The sequence below is a fragment of the Miscanthus floridulus genome, chromosome 3 (assembly GCF_019320115.1).
Source record: "Miscanthus floridulus cultivar M001 chromosome 3, ASM1932011v1, whole genome shotgun sequence".
NCBI classification, from domain to species: Eukaryota; Viridiplantae; Streptophyta; class Magnoliopsida; order Poales; family Poaceae; genus Miscanthus; species Miscanthus floridulus.
In genome coordinates, this window is record NC_089582.1 from 143,717,562 (window position 1) to 143,741,941 (window position 24,380).

At 49.3% G+C, this 24,380-nt stretch overlaps 3 protein-coding genes and 1 pseudogene across 8 annotated transcripts; 2 read left to right on the forward strand and 2 right to left on the reverse strand.

Annotated features, from left to right (window-relative positions):
• Window positions 1-545: 545 nt before the first annotated feature.
• LOC136542681 (CBL-interacting protein kinase 21-like) lies at window positions 546-12,214 on the forward strand. 6 transcript variants are annotated; one of them, XM_066535211.1, is made up of 13 exons: window positions 546-901; window positions 1,072-1,134; window positions 2,770-2,841; window positions 2,978-3,085; window positions 3,179-3,259; window positions 3,334-3,387; window positions 3,521-3,646; window positions 3,739-3,960; window positions 4,050-4,151; window positions 4,491-4,607; window positions 4,703-4,774; window positions 11,629-11,703; window positions 11,817-12,214. In XM_066535211.1, the coding sequence occupies exons 1-13, from the start codon at window positions 752-754 to the stop codon at window positions 11,919-11,921; spliced, it is 1,347 nt and encodes a 448-aa protein (XP_066391308.1). In that variant the 5' UTR covers window positions 546-751; the 3' UTR covers window positions 11,922-12,214. The 6 variants fall into 6 exon arrangements, with proteins under 6 accessions (XP_066391308.1, XP_066391307.1, XP_066391309.1 ...); XM_066535210.1 differs by having other exon boundaries at window positions 3,739-3,951; window positions 4,038-4,151; XM_066535212.1 differs by having other exon boundaries at window positions 3,739-3,951.
• Window positions 11,912-14,288, reverse strand: LOC136544614 (pentatricopeptide repeat-containing protein At3g62890-like; annotated as a pseudogene).
• LOC136542682 (uncharacterized) lies at window positions 14,286-15,959 on the forward strand. Its single transcript, XM_066535217.1, has 6 exons — window positions 14,286-14,555; window positions 14,746-14,838; window positions 15,259-15,289; window positions 15,409-15,435; window positions 15,510-15,630; window positions 15,720-15,959. Exons 1-6 carry the CDS (start codon window positions 14,490-14,492, stop codon window positions 15,772-15,774), a joined length of 393 nt encoding a protein of 130 aa, XP_066391314.1. The 5' UTR covers window positions 14,286-14,489; the 3' UTR covers window positions 15,775-15,959.
• A 2,390-nt stretch (window positions 15,960-18,349) lies between these two features.
• LOC136547346 (uncharacterized) lies at window positions 18,350-22,729 on the reverse strand. The gene is made up of 3 exons (XM_066539300.1): window positions 22,369-22,729; window positions 19,577-21,125; window positions 18,350-19,490 (listed from the first exon to the last, which is right to left on the reverse strand). Exons 1-3 carry the CDS (start codon window positions 22,598-22,600, stop codon window positions 19,307-19,309), a joined length of 1,965 nt encoding a protein of 654 aa, XP_066395397.1. The 5' UTR covers window positions 22,601-22,729; the 3' UTR covers window positions 18,350-19,306.
• Window positions 22,730-24,380: the final 1,651 nt, after the last annotated feature.

Below are 24,380 nucleotides of genomic sequence, written 5' to 3' on the forward strand. Positions count from 1 at the left end.
ATACTAGTTTTGAAAGGAGACCCCAACGCCTCTTATCACATCCTAGCATTATTCTGGACAACGATCGACGTCTCGGCATTAGCAAAAACCAACAGCTCGTTCGTTTCGTCGTCAATGATCGTCGATTATTTACTACGGACTGATTTAGCTGGTTTAGTGTGAGAGAAAAATACTGTTTCAACTTATAATCCACGATCGTATGCGATCGTATAACCCCAGCCGAACAGGTTGCAAACCTGCTACATGCATGAGCTCCTAAAAATAAATTTAAACTATTATACGTCCGCAAAATCATGAACCGAACAAACACCATAAAAAAAATTCAAAATACTCATGATGCGGGCTGTCTCGCAAAGTCGCAACGCAACACCTCACATTAAAAAGGGAAAATGTTTTTTATATAAAAGTAAAAACTAGTAGAGTATAGCACACGAACGCTAGAAGCCTAGAATAATAGAGTGTGTGGGGCCCTGTCGCGGGTCCCTTGCCTCCCCGATATCCATCGATGGTTCGGTATAAACCCGCGATGTTTGGCGATGGCCGCTAGCTAGCTGCTTCCCTCCGCCCCCTCCCCACCTAACGTTACCGGCCGGTCAGCCTCTAGTCCACCCGCGCTCGCCGCAGCAAAGCCTCTAGTTAGTTCACCGCACGCGCGCGGACGGGAGGCCGGGGCTAAGCTGCTGCGTGCGTCGACCCCGTCCCCGCGGAGGATCGACGAGCGACGAGCGAGCACCGGCGGCGCGGCGGAGGAATGCGGATGGGGAAGTACGAGATGGGGCGGACGCTCGGGGAGGGCCACTTCGGCAAGGTGAAGCTGGCGCGGGACGCGGACACGGGCCGGACCTTCGCCATCAAGATCCTCGACCGCCAGCGCATCCTCGCCATGAAGATCAACGAGCAGGTGCGTGGCCGCCCGCCCGCCCACCGGTTCGGTCGATTCCCTCTCGGAATCAATCGTGGCCGGCCGCGCCGCCGATTCTTTCCTTCCGTCCTTTTGCTTCTGAGTTCCGAACTTCCAATTACATACATACTCCGGTGCTGATGACCAAGTGGCCGCCTGGCCGGGCGCAGATCAAGAGGGAGATCGCGACGCTGAAGCTGCTCAAGCACCCCAACGTCGTCCGCCTATACGAGGTGAAGCTCGTATCCTCCCCCCTCTGTCCTCTCTTGATTCATTCCGTGCTCTTCTTCTCGCCGTGTTGGAACAAGGAGAAGAAGGGGAAGGGTAGTTTGGGCAAACTAATTAATCTGCGTGCGGGGCCGATGACAAAGCAACCAAGCAGTTAGCCCACTGTGCCGTTGAACAAGTTGCGTGTGAATGTCGAGGCCGCTGCAAATCATAGAAGAAAAATCAGTCCGCAGCTCAGTCGTTACTCTTCTTTGAATGTTTCGTCGCACAAAGAAAACGGGCTTCCCTTCTTCTGAATAATAATAACATTAGTACTCCATTAAAAGTAGTGCTACTTTCAATTTCCTTTATTACTTGACTTGGACATCCTCACATCCCTGTAAACATAACAAACAAATGGACGCCCGAAAGGACCAGCCAAAGTACATTTTTTTCTACTCCACAATCACAACCCAACCCAAGCAAGCTAGGCCAAGAAAAGTCTTCTACTGTTACATTCCCAGAAATTCTTTCTGTACTCTTGCCACTTATTTTATTTTAATTTACTTATTATTATATTGCTCCGGGGTCTATTCTCAGTTGGTGCAGAGCAAACTTGCTGTAAACATCAAAATATAAATCAATTCAATAATAATAATAATACAAAAATAAAAAGATCCTGCAACGAAAACAAAATTCCGGGGTGTCGACGTCGTCACGTCAGGCGGTCGAAGTCCTCCAAATCTGCTGACGGCCATTGGGGACTGCTGCAGAGGATGAGGCGGCCGTCAGGTGAGGCCTGTCCGCACCCACGAGGGCCACGTGCGATCCCAGCCGTCAGCTTCGGTGATCGGGCGGCGGCTGGTGCTCCCAGCACGCCACACCGATGAAGCGAGATAGCGACGGGCTTCGTCTTGTCCTGAGGCTTGTCTGGCTACCTCTACCCTGTAGGAGATCCGGCCGGAAGCCAGCCAACCAAGTGGATAAAATGCCTTTTGATTCGTGGAGGTGGCGTGCAGGATCCCAATTATTGGATGCACTGCGTCATCAGCTCATCCTTCCGGCCGTGCGTTTCGTCAGGCGGCTTTTGGTTCTGCAAGGCAGAAGAAAAAGAAAGGGTGAATAGCGTGAGCCAAGCTGACACACACACACACACACACACACATGAATCTTCAAGTACTATGGCCTGGTCCCCACAACGCTAGTAGAGTAATTCCATACAATAATGATGACCATGCATAGGTGAAGTGTCAATCAGAGTAGCAGCAGATGGACGAGTTTGGCTCACCGACTGGTTTCATTAGTGGATGATGCCCACGTCAGGCTTTTGCTTCCTAATAGACAAAAATGCTAGAAAACGATGCCTGCCGGCTGAGGTAATTGTCAGCAGACCAATGTGGAAATGGCTTGTCCTGAAGCCCAAAAGCTACCCTGGGTGAGTTCTAACTTCTAGAAGTACAGCCACTGTGATAGCTGATAACAAGGGGGAAACGGTAGATAAAGGGCATCCTTTATTGGCAAGCTAGGATCACACCCAGTGATGATCTACGCTAAAAGTGGCACACATATACTAAAATATAAAGTTGCGTGAGAACATAGAACTAATCTGTTTGTTTCAGAAAAAGGACTGAACCATTATTTAACCTTCTTTTCTTGTGCAGGTTTCAGCAAGCAAGACCAAAATATACATGGTCCTTGAGTATGTAAATGGAGGAGAGCTATTTGACAAAATTGTAAGGGTTCTGCCCCTTGGTTGTAAACCAGTCAAGCCGCATGCTTTGTTGACTAATCAACCAATGAAGCCAATTCTTGAGCTACAGCTACCAAAGGCTTTCGAATGCATAATAAATCAATCTTCAATACATGCAGGCATTGAAGGGTAAGCTGACAGAGAAGGAAGCGAGAAAACTATTCCAGCAGCTAATAGATGCCGTAGCATATTGCCACGAGAAGGGGGTTTATCATAGGGACCTCAAGGTAATCACTAACCATAGCTTTTGAGATACCAGTCGATGATAGGAACGGTAAACAGATTACATCATCAAGACTTTTCTTCTGAATCTTTTGCAGCCAGAGAATGTCCTTGTTGATGCAAAAGGAAACATAAAGGTTTCTGATTTCGGACTAAGTGCACTTCCACAAAACCAACTAGTATGCCGTCCTCTCTGTTGTCAAATCAATCTGAACCATTTTGTCTGTGCCTAAAATGATGGCTCTTTTTTCAGAAAGATGGTTTGTTGCATACCACATGTGGCAGCCCTAACTACATAGCCCCTGAGGTAAGAATTAAGCACACTTTTCGTTCTGGTGTTGAACCTACTAGGATGCATGGTTCCATCATTACTATCTACTTCAGTTCTGCATGTGCATGGTGCACATGGAAGATGGAATTACTGACACCAGTGTTTTTAGGTCCTTCTAAACAAAGGTTATGATGGCTCGATGTCTGACATATGGTCCTGTGGTGTTATTCTATATGTAATGCTTACAGGGAATCTTCCATTTGACGACCAAAATGTGGTTGTCCTTTATCAGAAGGTATAAAGCAAGGAATGAAGTATTACCAGAATATATTTGGCTAATTTCATTTGATGCAACCATATCTCAGTGTGATGTTTATCTGTTCTCAGATTCTGAAGGGGAATGCTCACATTCCAAAGTGGCTCTCTCAAGGTGCCCAACATATACTGAGAAAAATCCTGGATCCTAACCCGATTATGCGCATAGATGTGGATGGAATAAAGGCACATGAATGGTTCAAGAAAGGCTATGCTCCTGCTGTGCCATTTAATGATGATGAAGAAGATATCAGCATGGATGTAGACAGCCTAAATATGACCGAGGTAACCTATGTGAGTTGTATTTACATTTTCCATATAATACCATGGTTTTAGGCTTTTAGCAGACTGGTAAAGACTGAAATTGACAGTGTTTTCTAAAGCATAATGGCATTCAAGACAAGATAGCAATCAACCAAATGAATGCTTTCCAGCTCATTGGGATGTCCTCCTGCCTTGATTTATCCGGATTTTTTGAGAAAGAGGTAAAGCTCAATGTTTGTTTCAATCTATTTTTTTAGCATGTTTTAATTCCTTACATCTACTGAAGACTTCAAATTTGAAGCAAGTCCTATCCCAGACTGTACATACGAAGCAAGTCCTAAGTTGGAATTGGAAGGGTTCAATTAAATTGTAAAAATGTTAAAAAGTGTACGAAAAGAATAGCAGCCAGGAACCAGAAATTGACAAAGCCTGCCTTGCTTAGTTGTCTCTGTGCCTTTATTGGGCATTAACATTGTTAATAATAATACTCTAGAGATATAGATGTTTTTCATAGTTGTCATAACCTTCCACTAAAGTCAGACATGTGCCTTGAGTTGTAGGATGCTTCTGAAAGGAAAATCAGATTTGCATCAAATTATTCCCCAGCTTATTTATTTGAGAAGATTGAGAGCATCGTCAGAAAAATGGGTTTCCAGGTACATAAGAGCAACGGCAAGGTAAGTGATGTCCTATCATGTATTCATGTCTACGGACTTCCAGCTCTGTGTGTTTGGAATCAGGATGCTGAGAATCATATTGTCGTGTCCTGCAGCTAAAAGTGATCCAAGATTGCAAGGGACTAGCAAATTCAAGAGGGCAAGAATCATTATTAATTTCTGCTGAGGTATTTATAGTACATAAGATATTTGTAGTTTAATGCAGTTGTCTCCCATGGTGCCTAGTGTATTTCTATTAGACTTCTTGTTTCTTTTTAGGGAAAATTGGGTGCATACCATTGAAAGATCTCATCTTTTGCTATGTACCATCAAAAGATACATTCTAGCTATGTAGCATCAAAAGATCACTTCTTTTGGAAATTTACCATTTTCCATCAAGTTAACTAACACCGGCTGCTCACCGTGAAGGGCTGCGTTATGTGGCCATCACCGTGATGCTGCCATGCTGCCGCCCAGGGATGCCCGCCTGTGGCTCCTCGAGGTCTGGCTGCATCAACGACTACGCGTGGTTGCATCACGGCGGCGGCGACGGCTGATGGATAAGTCTCATGTGTGGCTGGTCTTTGTGGGGCTATGATGCTCACATGGTCATGGTCCTTGTGGCTATTTTTCTGTTTTTAGGACAGCATGTTAGACTAGAGGACAGCATCTTAGACTAGAGGACAGCATCTTAGCTAGGACAGCATATTAGCATCTTAGACTAGCATCTTGGCATATGCTTGGCTGGCTAGCAGCCTATAAATATGTAACCCCAACCCCTCAGGTTGGTATGGCATTTGTGTGAGCTTGTGTGAGAAATAGACAAGAAAATTGCCCCAACTCCTAGTGTCATCCTCTCTCGATGAGAGTAAGAATTCTCCTACTACCAAGAGTGAGAATTCAGCGACTAACAACTGGTATCAGAGCCGTATTATCCTGTAGCCTGAGCATCTCTTGCTCATCTTCTCTCCCAGCCCCACAACAGCCCCAGCTGTTGGCAGCAGCAGCTCCTCCGGCCGCTCCTGTTCACTCCTCTCCTAGCTCGTCTGAAGCAGCCCTCTCCCCACGCAGCAGCCCTCCGGTAGCGCGTCATGTCCGCAGGGCAGTCTCAGCGCTCGGTCGCCTCGAGCACGCGGCGTCGGCAGGAGGCCGAACTTGCCGCGGCAGAGGAACGCGAGCGAGCGGCGGCAGAGACCGCTGCGGCGGCGGCAAGGGCGTCGAGGCTGGCAGCGGCGGAGCTGGCAGCAGCCAGAGCGGAGGCGGAGGCAGCGGCGGCGGCGAATGCAGCGCGTGCGGCGGCGGCGGAGGTCGAGGCTCTGCGCGGCAGCATCGGCAGCTCCATTTCCGCTGACGACACCGCCGACGCGGACCTCGAGCTGCTAGGGAGGGAGGCAGCGCGAGCGCGGGCGGCGCAGTGGGCAGCCGCGCACGTCCACGAGCGTGGCGGTAGCCCAGACAGGTGCGGACGCGCCGGCGGCGCTCCTGGAGGAGGCGCGCACGGCAATGGTGGCGGACGGGTCGATGGAGAGCGCGGCCTTCACAGGCAGCGTGGCTCTGTCTCCCCGGATCGGTACCGACGGGTCGATGGAGAGCGCGGCCTTCACAGGCAGCGTGGCTCTCTCTCCCCGGATCGGTACCGTGGTTACCACGGGCTCCAGGCTGTTGTCAGGGACGTCGGTCCCGGCGGTGGGTGGCCTACCCTCACCAAGACCAACTACGTCGAGTGGGCTGCGGTGATGAGGGTAAAGCTCCAGGTGCGGCACATGTGGGAGGCAGTCCGGTATGGCGACGTCGACTACGACCTAGATCGACGGGCGCTGGATGCTCTCATCGCTGTAGTCCCGCCCGAGATGCAGTTCTCGCTTACCAGCAAGCGGACTGCCAAGGAGGCTTGGGACGTCATCGCTGCGGCACGCATCGGCAGCGACCGCGCCCGCAAGTCCACACTGCAGGCACTTCGCAAGGAGTGGGAGAACCTGGCCTTCAAGCCAGGTGAGGACGTTGATGACTTTGCTCTCCGTCTCAACACTCTGTTGCAGAAGATGGTGCAGTTTGGCGACGACACCTACGGCGAGGAGAGAGCTGTCGAAAAGCTCTTCCGCTGCGTCCCCGAGAAGTACAAGCAGATGGCTCGCTCGATCGAGTCTCTGCTGGATCTCTCCACGATGTCGATCGAGGAGGCGATAGGTCGCCTCAAGGTCGTCGACAGCGATGAGCCACAGTCCCTCTCGGGGCCCATCACCACTGGCGGGAAGCTCCTCCTCACTCGGGAGCAGTGGCTTGCCAGCCAAGGTGACCGGAGGAAGGGGGAGCCTTCTTCCGCGACAGGCGGCCGCAAGCGTGGCAAGCCACGCAAGGCGCGCAGAGACGCCCAGGCCGGGGCGCGAGGACGTGCCGAGGGTGATGCCCGCGGAGGCGCCCAGGGCGGCGCCGCCGAAAGGCACAAGCCGGCACGAGACGACGCCTGCCGCAACTGCGGCCAGCTTGGCCATTGGGCCAAGGACTGTCGACAGCCACGACGCGGCCAGGCCCACGTCGCACAGGCGGAGGAGGAGCCGGCTCTGTTCATGGCACATGCCAGCATCGAGCTACCTCCAGCGGCACCGGCCGCAGCGGCTCTCCTCCACCTTGACGAGCCAAAAGCACACGCCCTCCTCGGCGATAGCTCCGGCAACGACAAGACTGACGGGTGGTGCCTCGACACCGGCGCCACCCATCACATGACCGGTCGACGGGAGTTCTTCACCGAGCTTGACTCTAGCGTCCGAGGCTTCGTCAAGTTTGGGGATGCCTCCGGCGTGGAGATCAAGGGCGTCGGCTCCATCCTCTTCACCGCCGTGTCTGGTGAGCACAGGCTGCTCACCGGAGTCTACTACATCCCCGCGTTGAGGAACTCCATCATCAGCTTGGGACAGCTGGATGAGAACGGTTCGCGCGTGGTGGTTGAGGACGGAGTCATGAGGATTTGGGATCGTCGTCGTCGCCTTCTTGCCAAGGTATCCAGAAGCGCAAATCGACTCTATGTCCTTAACGTGCAGGTGGCACAACCCCTCTGTCTCGCTGCTCGTCGGGACGACGAGGCGTGGCAGTGGCACGAGCGTTTCGGGCACCTTCACTTTGAGGCCCTGAAGCGGCTCAGTGCCACGGAGATGGTGCGAGGCCTGCCGTGCCTCGACCATGTGGAGCAGCTCTGCGACGTCTGCGTGTTGACGAAGCAGAGGCGACTCCCTTTTCCCCAGCGGGCGAGCTTTCGAGCCAAGGAGAGGCTCGAGCTCGTGCACGGGGACTTGTGTGGCCCGGTGACACCAGCCACACCGGGAGGACGACGCTACTTCCTGCTGCTCGTCGACGACCTCTCCCGCTACATGTGGGTGATGGTCCTCGGCAGCAAGGGAGAGGCTGCGGACGCCATCAGACGCGCGCAGGCTGCTGCGGAGGCGGAGTGCGGCCGCAAGCTGCGCGTGCTGCGCACCGACAACGGCGGCGAATTCACGGCGGCTGAATTCGCGTCGTACTGCGCTGACGAGGGCATTCGGCGCCACTACTCCGCGCCGTACAGCCCGCAGCAGAACGGCGTCGTCGAGCGACGCAACCAGACGGTTGTGGGGATGGCTCGGGCCCTCCTCAAGCAGAGGGGGATGCCGGCTATCTTCTAGGGAGAGGCGGTGGTGACGGCCGTCTACATCCTCAACTGCTCGCCTACCAAGACGCTCGACGGCAGGACGCCGTACGAGGCTTGGCATGGGCGCAAGCCGGCGATCTCCCACTTGCGGGTCTTCGGCTGCCTCGCATTCGCCAAGGAGCTTGGCCACATCAGCAAGCTCGACGACAGGAGCACTCCGGGAGTGTTCATCGGCTACGCGGAGGGCTCGAAGGCCTACCGCATCCTCGACCCGAAGACACAGCGTGTGCGCACGGCGCGCGACGTTGTGTTCGACGAAGGGCGAGGATGGGCGTGGGACAAGGCAGTGGACGACGGCTCGGCTCCGACGTACGACGACTTCACTATCGAGTACGTCCACTTCGAGGGAGCTGGGGGAGTAGGCAGTTCTTCTTCGGCGAGCGCGTCCACCCCAGTCTCCGAGCCTCCACCGACCCCGGCACCTGCTACTCCGACAGCACCACGCTCTCCAGCCAAGACCTCGGCTGCGATGAGCTCTTCGCCGGCTCCACCACAGCCGGCAACGCCACGCACTCCAGCACCGACAGGCACCACTCCGGGCACGTCTACTCCACCACCAGCTCGTGTCGAGCACGGCCCGGTTGAGCTCGCTACTCCGCTCTCTCACGACGAGGAGCGCGTCGACACGTACCACGACGGCGAGCCATTGCGGTACCGTACGGTGGAGAACCTTCTCGGCGACCAGCCGGTGCCGGGACCGGTGCCTCATGACCTGGAGGCGCAGTTGCACCTTGCGTGTGACGACGGCGAGCCTCGGTCGTTTGCAGAGGCCGAGAGACACGCGGCATGGCGCGCCGCGATGCAGTTGGAGATGGATGCGGTTGAGAAGAACCGCACCTGGGAGCTTGCTGACCTTCCTCGTGGTCACCGCGCGATCACCCTTAAGTGGGTGTACAAGTTGAAGAGGGATGAAGCCGGCGCCATCGTCAAGCACAAGGCTCGCTTGGTGGCACGAGGTTTCGTGCAGCAGGAGGGGGTCGACTTCGACGACGCTTTTGCTCCCGTGGCACGGATGGAGTCCGTGCGACTCCTTGCGCTAGCTGCCCAGGAGGGCTGGCGTGTTCACCACATGGACGTCAAGTCGGCGTTCCTTAACAGCGACTTGAAGGAGGAGGTCTACGTGCACCAGCCGCCAGGATTTGCGATCCCCGGCAAGGAGGGCAAGGTGCTCCGCCTGCGCAAGGCCCTCTATGGCTTGCGGCAGGCACCGAGGGCGTGGAATGCCAAGTTGGATTCCACGCTAAAGGGGATGGGCTTCGAGCAAAGCCCGCACGAGGCGGCCATCTACCGACGGGGCAATGAAGGAAATGCCCTGCTGGTGGGTGTCTACGTCGACGACTTGGTGATCACCGGCACCAAGGATGCGGAGGTGGCGGCATTCAAGGAAGAGATGAAGGCCACCTTCCAGATGAGTGACCTGGGGCCTCTCTCCTTCTACCTGGGAATCGAGGTGCACCAGGATGACTCCGGGATCACGCTTCGACAGACCGCCTACGCCAAGCGCGTCGTTGAGCTAGCTGGGCTCACCGACTGCAACCCAGCTCTCACTCCGATGGAGGAGAGGCTGAAGCTGAACCGCGACAGCACGACGGAGGAGGTGGACGCTACACAGTACCGGCGCCTTGTGGGGAGCCTTCGCTACCTCGCCCACACACGGCCGGACTTGGCATTCTCCGTCGGCTACGTTAGTCGGTTCATGCAGCGACCGACGACGGAGCACCAGCAGGCTGTGAAGAGGATCATCCGCTACGTTGCGGGGACTCTCGACCACGGCCTCTACTACCCGAGGTGTCCTGGGGCGGCACATTTCGTCGGGTACAGCGACAGCGACCACGCCGGCGACATCGACACCAGCAAGAGCACGAGCGGGATCCTCTTCTTCCTCGGCAAGTGTCTCGTTAGCTGGCAGTCGGTCAAGCAGCAGGTGGTGGCCCTGTCCAGCTGCGAGGCCGAGTACATAGCGGCCTCCACCGCTTCGACTCAGGCGCTCTGGCTCACTCGACTGCTTGGTGATCTCCTCAGCAGAGACACTAGAGCGGTGGAGCTCAGGGTGGACAGCAAGTCCGCTCTGGCCCTGGCAAAGAACCCCGTGTTCCACGAACGCAGCAAGCACATCCGGGTGAGGTACCACTTCATCCGAGGCTGTTTGGAGGAAGGGAGCATCAAGGCGAGCTACATCAACACCAAGGACCAGCTTGCGGACCTGCTCACCAAGCCCCTTGGGAGGATCAAATTCCTTGAGCTCTGCTCCAGGACCGGGATGGTTCAACTCTCCCACAAGACGACGTACAAGACTTAGGGGGAGAATGATGGATAAGTTGGTCTTTGTGAGGCTATGATGCTCACATGGTCATGGTCCTTGTGGCTGTTTTTCTGTTTTTAGGACAGCATCTTAGACTAGAGGACAGCATCTTAGAGGACAGCATCTTAGACTAGAGGACAGCGTCTTAGCTAGGACAGCATATTAGCATCTTAGACTAGCATCTTAGACTAGCATCTTGGCATATGCTTGGCTGGCTAGCAGCCTATAAATATGTAACCCCAACCCCTCAGGTTGGTATGGCATTTGTGTGAGCTTGTGTGAGAAATAAACAAGAAAATTGCCCCAACTCCTAGTGTCATCCTCTCTCGATGAGAGTAAGAATTCTCCTACTACCAAGAGTGAGAATTCAGCGACTAACAACGGCTCCCGACCGTTAACGTCGTTTGACAGGAGGCTCGTCGAGGATAGCACCGGATAGACCATGACGCTGCCGCTAGAGGACCAGAAGTCGATCCTGCTGGCATGGCGCGGACGACGACAAAGACCCTGCTCCTCCTCCGCCCCCGCCTATCACCTCCTCTTCCTGTTCGTCGTCATCGTCCTGTCCTGCCTGCTAACGAGCCCGGCTGAGCTGGAAGATGGGGAGCCCGCCTGCTGCTGTCCCATCATTGGAAGAGAGGATGGGATTGGGTTCGGAAGTGAGGAGGTGGAAGTGGTAGTCTCTCCGCTCCGCAGCAGGGTAACGAGTAGGAAGGAGCTAGGAGGAAGAGTTGGAGAGGACCGCGTCTGGCCTAGCTGGGGTCGTCGGAGCTCAGCCATGGCATCCCTATCTGCTGAACCAAAGTAGCGAGCGATGGATAGCCTGGCCATAGCACAACAGTCCTTCACGGTGAGCAGCCGGCGTTAGCTAATTTGACGGAAAGTGGTAAATTTCCAAAAGAAGTGATCTTTTGATGCTATATGTAGCCAAGAGTGATCTTTTAATGTTACATAGCAAAAGATGAGATCTTTCGATGCTATGCATCCAATTTTCCCTTCTTTTTATGATGTTTCTATTGGACCTTCCTATTATTAACATTGTGGTATTATGATTCCAGGTGTTTGAGATCAATGAATCTCTTTATGTTGTCGAACTAAAGAAGTCATCTGGAGACTGCTCCCTGTACAGAAAGGTATTGCCCCCTCCCTTGACAATTCAGTATTTGAAAGTCTTGAATGTTCCGGATGATTTCATGTTAGCAGATATTTGATTTATTCTGTCTATCATGTTGTTTCAATGTTGCAGTTGTGTGAGACGCTCTCAGAGGACTTGGGGACATGCAAAAGCCAGCAATTTTTAAAGCAGGATTCTATCAGACAAGAGATAGGTAGATACAATAGTAGCTTTTAACAAAGAGCCCCTTACTAAATAGGCTATAGACACAAACTAGCACAAACAATATACTGAATTTAAAACAGTATATTGGCCATGCACCTATTACAAATGTGCTCCCTTATGCCTTTTGTCATGAAACCTTAAGAGGCTTAAATTATGACAAATTGGCAACTGACAATACATCGAACTCCTAAGGGATAATATGATGTAAACAAGTAAACTACACATACAAGAGATTCAGAGTTACCTGGTCTCTATATTTCTCTTATATATTGGTATTGGAATGTAAGATTGTTTGCTTTTGAAGCCCCTGGCTGACTTCCATGACTCAAGAAAGAAATTGTGATATGTTGTTCGTTGAAAGAAGTCCTTTCAGATGCATGTTCAACTAAAAGAATACCTGTGAAGACCATGGATAAAAGATAAACTCCTGCACAGCGCATTTGGTACAAGTTTGAAACTTTGTCAATCACCAGTAGTCCTTGCATGAGCATTATCCTTCACTGAAATGGTGGAAACGGTCTCTAATGATCAACTTGTGCTCGTACAACAAGGAAATAAGCTTAATAGCTGAATGGCAGTCTTCACAGGCTCTCAGATTCTTTGTTATTCGGAGAGTTGAGCCTGCAGGAGTGGTTAGCAGCCCAAAAGCAATCGCCAGCTTCTCACTATGTTCAGCCAATGCACGTTCCTTAGATTGCTCATCAATGTCTTGCAACACTAAGTCTGTCATTGGCTTATATCCAGCTTGTCTTAAGCGATCCATCATCTCTTCCAACATTTTGTAGATCTCCTTGGACCTTGGATGTGATCTATCACCAGAAACAAACTCGTGAATTGTATTCTGCCACTCAATTGAGCTTCTTCCAGGAATTCTCTGAATGCTCTCCCTCCTAAGCGTCCTCCTCAATTCTGCAACACATTCCCAGGAATTCGCTTGTGCGTATATGTTTGACAGTAAGACATAGTGCCCATCGGCATGAGGATCCAATACTCGCAGTTTTGTCATAGCTTCCTCTGCAACTTCTACATTCTTATAGATGCGGCAAGCCCCAAGAAGTGCCCTCCAGATGACTGCATCTGGCTCGAATGGCATGTCCCTAATGAGCTGCCTTGCCTCCTCAATATTACCCGACCGCCCCAAAAGATCAACCATGCATCCGTAGTGCTCAACCTTCGGGGTTACACCATGCACTACACTCATTGAGCTGAAATACTTCTTGCCATCGCTCACGAGACCAAGATGAGTACAAGATATAAGAACTCCAATGAAGGTAATCTCATTTGGTTGCAGTCCTTCTGATAGCATCCTTGAGAACAAGGAGAGAGCATCATGGCCGAGCCCATGATTGGCCAACCCGATGATCATCGAGCTCCAAGTCAGCACATCCTTCACTGGCATAGAGTGGAACACCCTTACTGAATTATCAATGTCTCCGCACTTGGCATACATGTCGATCAGAGCAGTCTCCAGCTTGACATCCAACTCAACCCCATTGCTCTCCACAAACTGATGCACCTCAGCACCAACAGCGAGCGTCCCCATATCACCGCACGCTGAGAGCACGCTCACCATGGTGATGCAGTCCGGGTTGACACAGGCCGCACGCATCTCCCGCCACAGCTCCAACACATCCTTGGACCTCTTGCCCTTGGCGTACGCCAACATAATGGAGCTCCACGAGAAGGCGTCCCTGTCCTCCATGTCGTCGAAACATCTCCCTCGCAAGGGCGACCTCCCCCTTCACCGCATACCCGTGGATCATCGTGTTCCAAGAGACCATGTCCCTCTCGCGCATTCCATCGAACACTCTCCTCGCCTCTGCGACCTCGCCGCGCGCGACGTAGACCGCGAGCATGACGTTGCAGAGGAACACGTCCCTGCGCGGCGCCTCGTCGAACGTGGCGCGCGCGAGGTCCGCTCGCCCGGCCTTGGCGTAGGCCTCGACGAGCGCGGTGCGCACGAAGAGGTCGGCTGCGGCGAAGCCGGACTTGAGCGCGCGCGCGTGGAGGGACGCGGCGCCGAGGCCGAGGCCAAGCATAGCCGGAACGGAGCCCGAGAGCGCGGCGGGTGCCTGCAGCGCGAGGGAGAGCGAGAAGGAGTTGCCGAGGAGGCGGGGCGCCCGCGGCAGGAGCGAGCGGAGGAGCAGGGCTTGCAGCGGGAGGCACGCGCTGAGGTAGCCCCGCATCGCGGTGGTGACAAGGAAGAAGGAACGCGTCCGGGCACGCCGACTTGACGAGGCGCGCGTGCGCGACCAGGTGCTCCGGCCGCGCCGCCTCCCCGCACGCGCATCGCGCGAGAGAGCTCGCGTCGCGAGGCGTTCGAGTTTGCCGCGGCGGGTGGCTTGGGAGCCAGGGTTCTAGCCGTCGGATCGGCGGACGAGAGATTTAACGGCTGGGGGGATTGCCACCGAGGCGTCCGAGGGGAGGAAGTGCGTCGACAGGCTCTTCGCCGCTCGATGCCTGCGCGACTCGCGAGCCTTCTGCACCGACGTGACGCCTGACCAAGCAACGCCCCGCCGCCGTCGCCCCCGCCTCCCTCCGCTGCAGGAGACGGGGTCGGCATCGGCACGGCACGGCACGATGAGGAGCAGCGAGGCCATGGAGCTCCTGGGCTTCCCTCCCTACTCCCGCCCATCCCCTTCCGAGGTCCGCCCTTGGCTCCCATCCCTCTCACTGCTCCTGCTCCCAAACGAATGCGATTCATCCTGAGCTGCTCCGCAGCGCCAATTTCTGAGTCGATTCTGTTGGGTTTTGGTCAAAACGGGCGAAGGTTGAGGAGAATTGTCCTGTACGCTTCCGGATTCTTAGTTCCTAACTCTGCATCTTTGTGATGCAGGTGAAGGCTGCGTATAGAAGAATGGTGATGGAGTCCCATCCTGATCGTGTCCCAACGCATCTGAAATCGCAGGCTGAATCAAAATTCAAGGAGGTAAGGTAAAATTTTAGATAAGAGCTTGATATCACCCTGCTTGTTCTTGGTCATCATGGAATCGCCGTACATACAAAGAATAGAAAATTTACTGACTTCTTTCTCATCTGCACTTAACACATATTTTGGATGTTGCAGCGAGCATTCATGCCATTTTATATGTTCTTCTAGCTTAGCTTAGTAGCTTTGGAACACTTCTAACTTACCAGCACAAGTCATCTATGAGCAGAGATGAAAATGAACCCATATTTTTTTTCAAGATTGAATATTTGTTTATGTTTCACATAGATGCCAACCATTCCCGAGTTGGGTGACGTCTGAATTGGGTCCATTGCACAAAGCATTGTAACATAATTCCTGAGTCCTGAGCTTACTCTTTCCTCCACTGTCATTACAAAATCCTGTGCTTGTACCTTGCAGATAGCAGAAGCATATTCTTGTTTGAAGGATGGTACGTTGTTAATCACTCACATAATTCATATTTTGCTTTGGAAAACCTACTACAAGCAGTAAGGCATTCACTGTGGTGTGCTGTGCACTGATGAGTTGTATCTCATCCATCGTTTGCAGGAAGAAGATCAGGGAGTAGGATGGAAGGTAAACTTGATTTCATGATGAAAATTATTCACACAATCTTTGTGTATAGCTAATTAGATGTATCGTTCACGCAGTTCATGTTATGCGTTCTGGTGTTCCAACCGGCTACGGAAGATCAAATAGAACGTTGGTTAAAGCCCCATTTCTACTCATAATGTTTGCAGCAGTTTCTTTTGGTGCCTTTAGCGCATCAAGGTAACCCACACTTCAACTTTTTCCCATTTTTTAATTATTTGTAATAAATTCTTTTACCTAATCAATGAGATCATTCTGGATTTGTGAAGGGCATATCAACGGCAAAAGGAATTGTGTTCCTCCCAGAACCCCTTTCTACCATAGAGGAAGACATTGGGCTCTGTCCATATTCATTCATAGGCGAGAAGAGTTTCTTGTACATTGTTGTATACAGATGTAAAACAATCACACCACCCTGAATAAACGTACCAACCGCCACCGGTGTTTTCCGACTTCGTTGTTTCAGACTTCAAAGCATGTAAAATCATTTCGTGTTGGTTTCCTGATTTCGTCTGCCTTGTTGCTACGTTCAGTTAACTTTTGTTTTGAAACTGCTTCACTGGCAACCCTTCTTTTTAAGCTGAATTGTGCAGTATATAATTACCAAAGGAACTGTAAGACCATAGACAAGTTTGGCTACCAACCACATGTATTTGCCAAACTTTTGCCAACGGTCGCCTTTGCTAGTTTGCCACAGTTTGCCTTAGGTATGGCTACTAGCCTGTTTAATTGCTTCTAAAAGACGATTTTGATCCCGTGGCTGAACAGCAAGCACATGAACCACTAACTAGAGTTTCTAGATTCTTCATCCTCAGGCCCGAGCGTTCCTCCAGAGGCATCAAGAAGGCCAAACCATGCTGCTTCAACCGCGTCCTCCCGTGCGTTGCCATGGCTCATGGAGGAAGAAAGGCAAGAAAAAGACCAAACCACGCTAGCACTGCCTCTGGGCGACCTCGATTTCTCCAGGTGCAGTCTAGGTCCACGGCCAGTTCCTGCCGCCGGCTTACAGCTTCCGCCTCCACCCGACACCCGCCTTAATGGCCCGCATTCTGACTACTCGCGCCTTTCTTGCTGCCATGATCTGAACCAGACAAGCTCCACCTCTCAGGCTGTTACCGCCATGGGCACGCCGGCCACCTGTTCGACAAAATACAGCAGGTAGCTTTTCACTCTAGAAGTGGAACTACGAGGAGTCAAGGATCAGTGCTCCCTTCACCTGCTGTAGGAGAGGGACCACACCCAAGCAAACAAAAACATGCGACGAATTGCTTTTGCGGAAAAGCTTCGTTCCCTGCCATTTCAAGCTTTCAACCCTCTCTCTCTCCCTCTTTTTTTTAGCATACTTTCAACCCTCTCTTGTATACAAATGGTAAACATGATGTGCCGAATAAGAGAAATAGTATTGCACACTGTAAGATACGAGTCAAAGTGGAATTGTGCAAATCTTTTGCGTATTCGACAAAAAATATATTTTTTTTGAAAGATAAAAAAACTGGAAGACAAAATTTATGTTTCATTTGTGTAACAAATAAACTCAAAACTTCCGTGCAGGGGACCGACTGGCTATCTCCTTAGCAATTGTAGTTTGTGCACATATAAACTTAAAAGTAATGAGCAATAGAAAATTATCTGATTAGCTGTGGAAGCAGTGGTGTTGGTCTTACTGCTACAACCCGGAAAGATCCAGCTATAAATGATTTTGCCCTAAAGGCCAGGTCGAGCACTGTTAAGAGTAAGACTAATCCTATTAATGTGTATCCAATTAAATTGGAAGTTGACTCCAATGATTCTTTCTGTGTATCCAGTTATCAGGTTCTGTTGACGTTTATCTAAAATTCATTTTGATTTGGCATTGTAAACAAGTTTACATCAAGGAATTCTCAAAGGTAACTCCACTAACCATTGAGCTGGTTGTGATAAATTTTACAATTGTAACTCCCTGCTTGGATGTGGATGTGGATGTGAAGAGACCTTGAAGCAGCCATGCAGGTTCCAGTTTATACATACATGTGAAGGCTCCATGTTGTAGCTGTTCAAGAGTTCTTTTTGCTAACATTTTTTGAAAAACGAAGAACTGTATCACTACTGCAGGTTTTGCTTCATCCTAAAATAGTATAAAAAATTATAAATACATAAACAAACTATCGGACATATCAACTCACTGAGTTTATTATTCATAATATGACCTATATGATTGTACATAATAAAGCTATAAATATAGTTTTGACTTTACTATTTGTTGCTATGTATTCCCCTTTGCTTATCAAAAACATAAAGAAGGCATATAATCATAACAAAGTCGATTCCGACAGTTGATATGGCCACAATTGGTAGATGCCGAGGGCTATCCAACAAACTTTTTTATATATGATTTCTTACATGGACTTGTGCTGATTACACTGGCATTTGGCTTTTGCTGATTATTATACTGACCAATGTAACCATAAGAGAACTATATATAATCCTCAAAACTAATATGCAGAGGTGGATATATATCTTACTCCATTTCCAACAACTCCAGTTTAAGTATTATTCATATTATATGAAAATATATTAACTGAATCACCTCCGACATTTTTTCCCTGAAACCACCATCACTCATTCGCTCTTATGCAATTATCAAGCTCTAGGACATTGTTGCATCAAACCTTGCAATGCTACTCGATGAGCAATTTCCGTACAGGCCTTCCTCCAAGCAATGATGGGAGCCTGATGACTTATCAGCTAACAATTCAATAAAGACCATGACAATCACACTGGTCAGATCCAAAGGAGCGCGGCAACGCAGCCCCTGTGGTTCTAGTGCTGTGTCGAAGCACAGACCCAAACTGCGTGCAATTTACCTCCAAACGATCATTCAAAGACTCAAAGCAGAAACAGACAACAGCATATCAAAGCATTGAACAGAATCATCAACAATTTACTCAGGCAACATGGCAACCATAATAGTTTACAAGAAGCACCATAATAGTTTGATAACTGTCAGCATTACAAGAAACATCCCACCATCTAAGATGGGAGCAAAAGATGCTGAAATGATTTACAAGAAGCACCATAATAGTTTGATAACTGTCAGAATTACAAGAAACATCCCACCATCTAAGATGGGAGCAAAATATGCTGAAATGCGCTTAGATGAACTCCAAACCTTTCCCAGAGGGAAGAGGCAACCAAACTATAGGTAACCTTGCAGCCAACAGCATGACGTCTTTAATGCAGTTTGCTTGCATTTCAGACTCTGTTGCCATGCTTCAAAAGTGGATACACTTAACTTCACAGGGTCCATCCATCCATGCTTGCTGCAATGAGTACATGTAGAAACTGGGAATACAATATGGATAGCTCAGGCCTTCAATAAGTAGCTTAAAGCGACAGCTATGCAGCTATACCAGTCCTACAGAAAATTTCCTCGATGTCAACTCATATTTCATGGATGCCTTTTAAGCCATCTGGGTACAATGAGAGCATATCATAACCACCAGCATCAGGCATTGGTATACTGCCTGAACAAAAGGTGATAGTCCTTCTGAACTGCTTTATGCTTGATTGCATAATCATCTTACCACCACATCTATCACCATTGACCCATAGGAATAACCACAGCCAGGGCTACCCTGACGAGTTCTTTGAACATACCTAATAGTATATTGACAGACTGACTCCCACTAAAATGTAACTGCTTACTGTTTCACTCCTGCTCAGATACTGTGTAAAACTACTTAATATCCCCAAACTTGGCAAAATGCAGAGCAAGTGCTAGGAAACATCAACAGAACTTAGCTTTTGCGGACGCAGCTTGCACCGATCACCAGAACCTCAAAATGTTCAGTTGGAACAAGCAGATAATGTACCAATGCTAAGCTTTTCCAGCGGCAATAGTAGCATCAGCCACTATTATGTTAAAGGACAACGGCTGCCAACCTGAAGAATGGGGCACGAACCACTTTTTTGTGTTGATTATGATATTCAGAACCTGAAGGACTTCAGCAAGGGCAAGATGCTTCAGGCATGTTTTCTTCAACATAGTAGCAGCTTGATACCTGCAAGCAAAGAAACATTGCACTAATACAGCCACACTCTTAGGGGAAATATGATAAACACATATTTCAAGGTAATGGAACCTTACCTAGATTGAGAACTCTTTATCTCAGAATAGCCTGGAGCAGAAGACATGAAAGCATGAACTGCGTCTAGAGTTTCCTTTGGGTATTTTGCATTATCATCCATTATATTAACACATTTCCATAGATTTTCGTCTTTTCCCAGAAAGAATGACATTTTCCCTAACTTTTTCTTGACAACAGCTTGATGCTGCATGGCAACTTGAAGTGCCTTCTTAACATCAAAATTTGGTAGATTAGCATCACCATAACATATACAATCTGCTATATATTGTTCTGTTGGGGGAATCTTCTCAGTCTTCAAAACTTCCAAAGCACCTAAGATATATCTTACAAGACCTTGAGGGTCCGAAGATGGCTGTGGACATCCCGGGTTGGCTCCCCAGTGTCCAATATTTTGCACGTTGCTAGGCATGTTAGGTTGAGTTGGAGGTCTGTAACTATAATCATTGTAACCAGGTTGAATGATATGTGGGGCACCAGGATGGTTTGGATGGTAGTTGGCATGCAAACCTTGGTTATTATGAATACCTCTAGGGTATTCAGAAATATTCAACCGACTCATATCAGGATAATTGATTGGTGGTCCATGATAAGGTGGGCCACTTGGCCAGAATTGCATTGGTGCAGTAGGAATACCATTATGCCCAGCTGGTGCTGGACATGAGTTGCTTCTATGTGACTTTGATGATTGAAAATTGCCAGATCCACCATGAGGACGATGGTTCACTGGGTTCTGTTGTCTTGGTTGCTGAGAGGATTGGGGTTTCTGATACTTTGGACGACCATTGCTAGTCACGTCAGGAGCACCATTTTTAGATGGAGACTCGGTTGATGGCCTCTTACCATGGTAAAAGTCATGAGGAGCACTCTTTTGATGGGAAATAGTAGATTTTACAGGCTTTTTGGACTGGGAAGATGGCTGATTTTTTTGTGTATTCAGCTGATCCACCTGTGACCCACCCCCATCTTGCAAATCAGAACTTGAAAATGAGGATGACGAAAGCTGAGATTGATTTGGCTCGCTAGCGGTGCTTCCTTTAGAACTATCGGATACTCCATCAACTGAAGCTTCATCGATCCTTGTTGGCTTAGATACATTGTCTGACTGGTTTTTCCGAGGTTGCTTAACTTTATATTGTTTATCTGCCTTGCCGTTACCACCTTTTTGCTGATCACATGGAATGCTATTCTGCCCTTGAGTACTGTTATGTGGAGTTGCATCTGAAGAATCTGAAACCATGTTCTTCGATGCATTCGAATGATCCACACTGCCATTTGTTATGCTACTTATGTATGGGGACTCTGCCAATGGTGGTTCCCCAGCCACAAGGTCTTTCCATAGCCAAACATGTTTTGCTGCAGCAGTAAGCACTTGAGACACATTTGGAGGTTGTGCTAGTAGAATATTGTACCGTCTCATCACTAGCTTATGAAGGGCATTCGAGAAGTCCCGATCACCAGATATTAGCAAATAATTTGCCGGTGGAGGGTTGTCAATAGCCCAGATTAACATGTCAACTAAGATCTTCTTATCACTTGCATCTTTAATACCTGCCATTTGTTACAAGATAAAAAAGAAAATAGACAACATTCAGCCATCACATATGAACAAAAAAACTGTTTGGCATCCAGGTACACAATATGCAAATGCATGAGTTTCAAGAAAAAAAAATGCTTGAATGTACCAAGATTCTTGTATGAAAGTTAAGTTAAAACTAAACTTGGAAACAGATGGCTAAATAACTTGTGCCATGTCCACTGGCAAGATCCTACAAGAATAATAGGTTATTGCAGTGGGGTCATTCTTCATCACAATGAAATATCTGCGGATCTTACAGATGGAAACACATGAAATATCTGTGGATCTTACAGATGGAGACGCTTATTAAAATAATACTTCTCATTGCTCATCAATAAAGAAGTAGCTTTCACAATAGCTCAGAAGGCTAAAAATCACATCACTGATAAATGCTAAGTATTCTATCCAACAATTATTCAGATACTAGTCTAGCCCTTACAAAAAATCTGGATAAGAAGACAACACACCATAGGAACAATCGACCTATTTAATATGCAAGCTCAAAGGACAAATACACGATAATTACACAATTCAAAACCCTATCGTGTATAAGTAGTCTTATTAAGCAGGTCAAACGAATGATAGCAAATAAACACGGCAGAGTCCACGATCACACCAGGACATCCCAGCAAATATCACCTCGGACCAGACATCACTTGAAGTTAAAACAAATTCGTAAACTCTTCGAAGAGACCAAAAGGTCAAACATCACAAAACCTAAATCAATCACTTTCCCAACACACTACCGGCAACCCCACCATTGCCAGCATAACCCACAAGCCAAAAAAAGTAAACAGCATCAGATGAACACATCTCTGGTAAGGAAACTTCGAGACCCTAAGATTCCACAGTTATCCTCAAGTACCGTAACAGATCCATTAAACAGACGCAATCAAAAGCATCGAGAGGGTGGGTGAGAACATCAAATGGGCTGTTCAGTTCAGACAATAGCAACGGATCGGCGCAATCCGCATGCACCTGGCAAAGGGTCAGCGGATCAACTCGGCAGGAGCAATCAGGGAACTATCGACGCAATCAAAAGCATCGAGAGGGTGTATGAGAACATCAAATGGGCTGTTCAGTTCAGAGACAATAGCAACGGATCGGCGCAATCCGCATGCATTGGCAAGGGGTCAGCGGATCAACTCGGCAGGAGCAATCAGGGAACGATCGGGGGGTTGGTTGGGGAGTACGGGACGGCGCGGGAATCCGTACCTGCGGGGACGTGGTTGAGGGCGATGCCGGTGCTGGAGAGGGCGTGCTGGACGTGGTTGGGGACGCAGTTGGTGTCCCCGTAGGCGGAGATGGTGATGGGGCCGGTGTAGCCGGCGGCGGCGAGGGCGGAGCTCATGTTCTGCGCGATGAGGTGGGGGTCGCAGTAGCGGGGGACCTGGCAGTTCTCGATGTCCCACCACACCGAGGTCTTCACCGCTGCGTACTCCCCCATAGTCCCCGACGCCGCCAGCCCCGGTTTCGCCGGCGAAGCGGTAGGGTTGGGGGTTTTTTTTATGGTTCGCGACGGCGGCGGCGGCGGCGGCGGCGTCGAGGGAGGTGGCCTGCAAGGAAGGTAATTTGTTTTTCCTGGTTTATTAAAAAGTGTTACAAATTTTGGACAAGTGGAGAGAAATTGCTTATTAAGGGCACGCTAGTTTCTTTGTTTTTACATTGCTTTCTTTCACTGGTACTGTCCCCTAATAAGAGATTCTGTCACTGGTGTATAAGACATTTCATTCTATACGATTATAGAAAACAAAAACATGAGTAAGGCACTCTTTAGTCTTTACAATAAGAATCTAATCTAAATCTAAAAGATGTTAAGATGTGTTATTAGAGAAGAAAAATGTAGATTAGTCCAAGAGGTATAGGACCTAAGTCACCGAGATATGAAGCTAGCTACCATGGTTGACTCTCTAAAGTTCTTCTGAAGCAAAAAAAAATCTTATATATATACTACTCTAGTTTTAACTCGATGGTCTTTAGGGCCATGTTTAGTTCATCCAAAATCCAAACTTTGATACTATGCAAAAAAGAAGATTCCTCGTCACATCAAATTTACGATACATGCATAGAGTACTAAATGTTGACGAAATCAAAAACTAATTGCACAGTTTGGTTATACTTTGCGAGACGATCGTTTGAGCCTAATTAGTCAACGATGGGACAATTATTACCAAATAAAAACAAAATGCTACAGTATTACCAAATTCAGGCGGCGCCGAATCTGGCTGGAACTGAACGCGGCCTAGATCTTGATCGTCAACTAGACCCTAGCAAAGTAAAATGAACCATTTGATCTGTTGGTTATAAAATAATTGCACAAATAAGTCACATGCATATCAATACTTTTCTTTGAATTAACAAAGTTTTTTTTTTAAGTTCGAGTCCCTCGAACTACAATATTTATGCCCTTATTTAAATGGGTTTATGATAGTTAATAACGATGGCAACAATTACATCATGTGGAAGCTAGAGAATTCTACTTTATTTATAAAAAAACTAAAAGTTTATGGGTGCTGCAGCTCTACATTATGCACGATGTCTCCATGTGAAGTTTGTTGTGAGAGATGTGCAATAGCTTACCCAAAGAAAAATTTGTACTATGTTGTCGGGTATCGATATTAGGAATATCCAAAGTAAAGAGTATAGCGTCCACGCTGACTCCCTCGGATGGCTCGAGACGTATTAAAAGGTCTCGAGCGGCTCTAAGGTTGCGGGCTCCGTCTCGCCCGACCCCTTAGGTTCGTACTCTGTCTCGCCCGACCCCTTAGGTTCGTGCTCCGTCTTGCCCGAACCCTTGGGTGTGGACTCCGTCTCGTCCGACCCCTTGAGTTCGTGCTCCGTCTCGCCCAACCCCTCGGGTGCGGGCTTCGTCTCGTCCGATGGTGACCTATACCGCTGCCAACCACTATAGGTCCAAGCGTATGGGTCTGGGTCAAAACTCTGACACCAGGTAAGAGACTGGCATGCCTCGATGTAACACATGGCCATGACGGGCTATACCTGAGGATTCACATCAAGAACAACATCGAGCGTGCTAATGCTGTTCTGCCTAATCCACGTACGAACACTAACAGGCATGTCAGTTCACCACGATGTCCGCTGGGACGGAATAGAACGCCATGACCGACAGATGACGCCTACGCATAGCGCCAGTGACGAACAGGGCCACGACGTGGAGCCGTCCCTGTTGACATCTACAGGATCAGCGGGACCCGTATGAGGGAGAA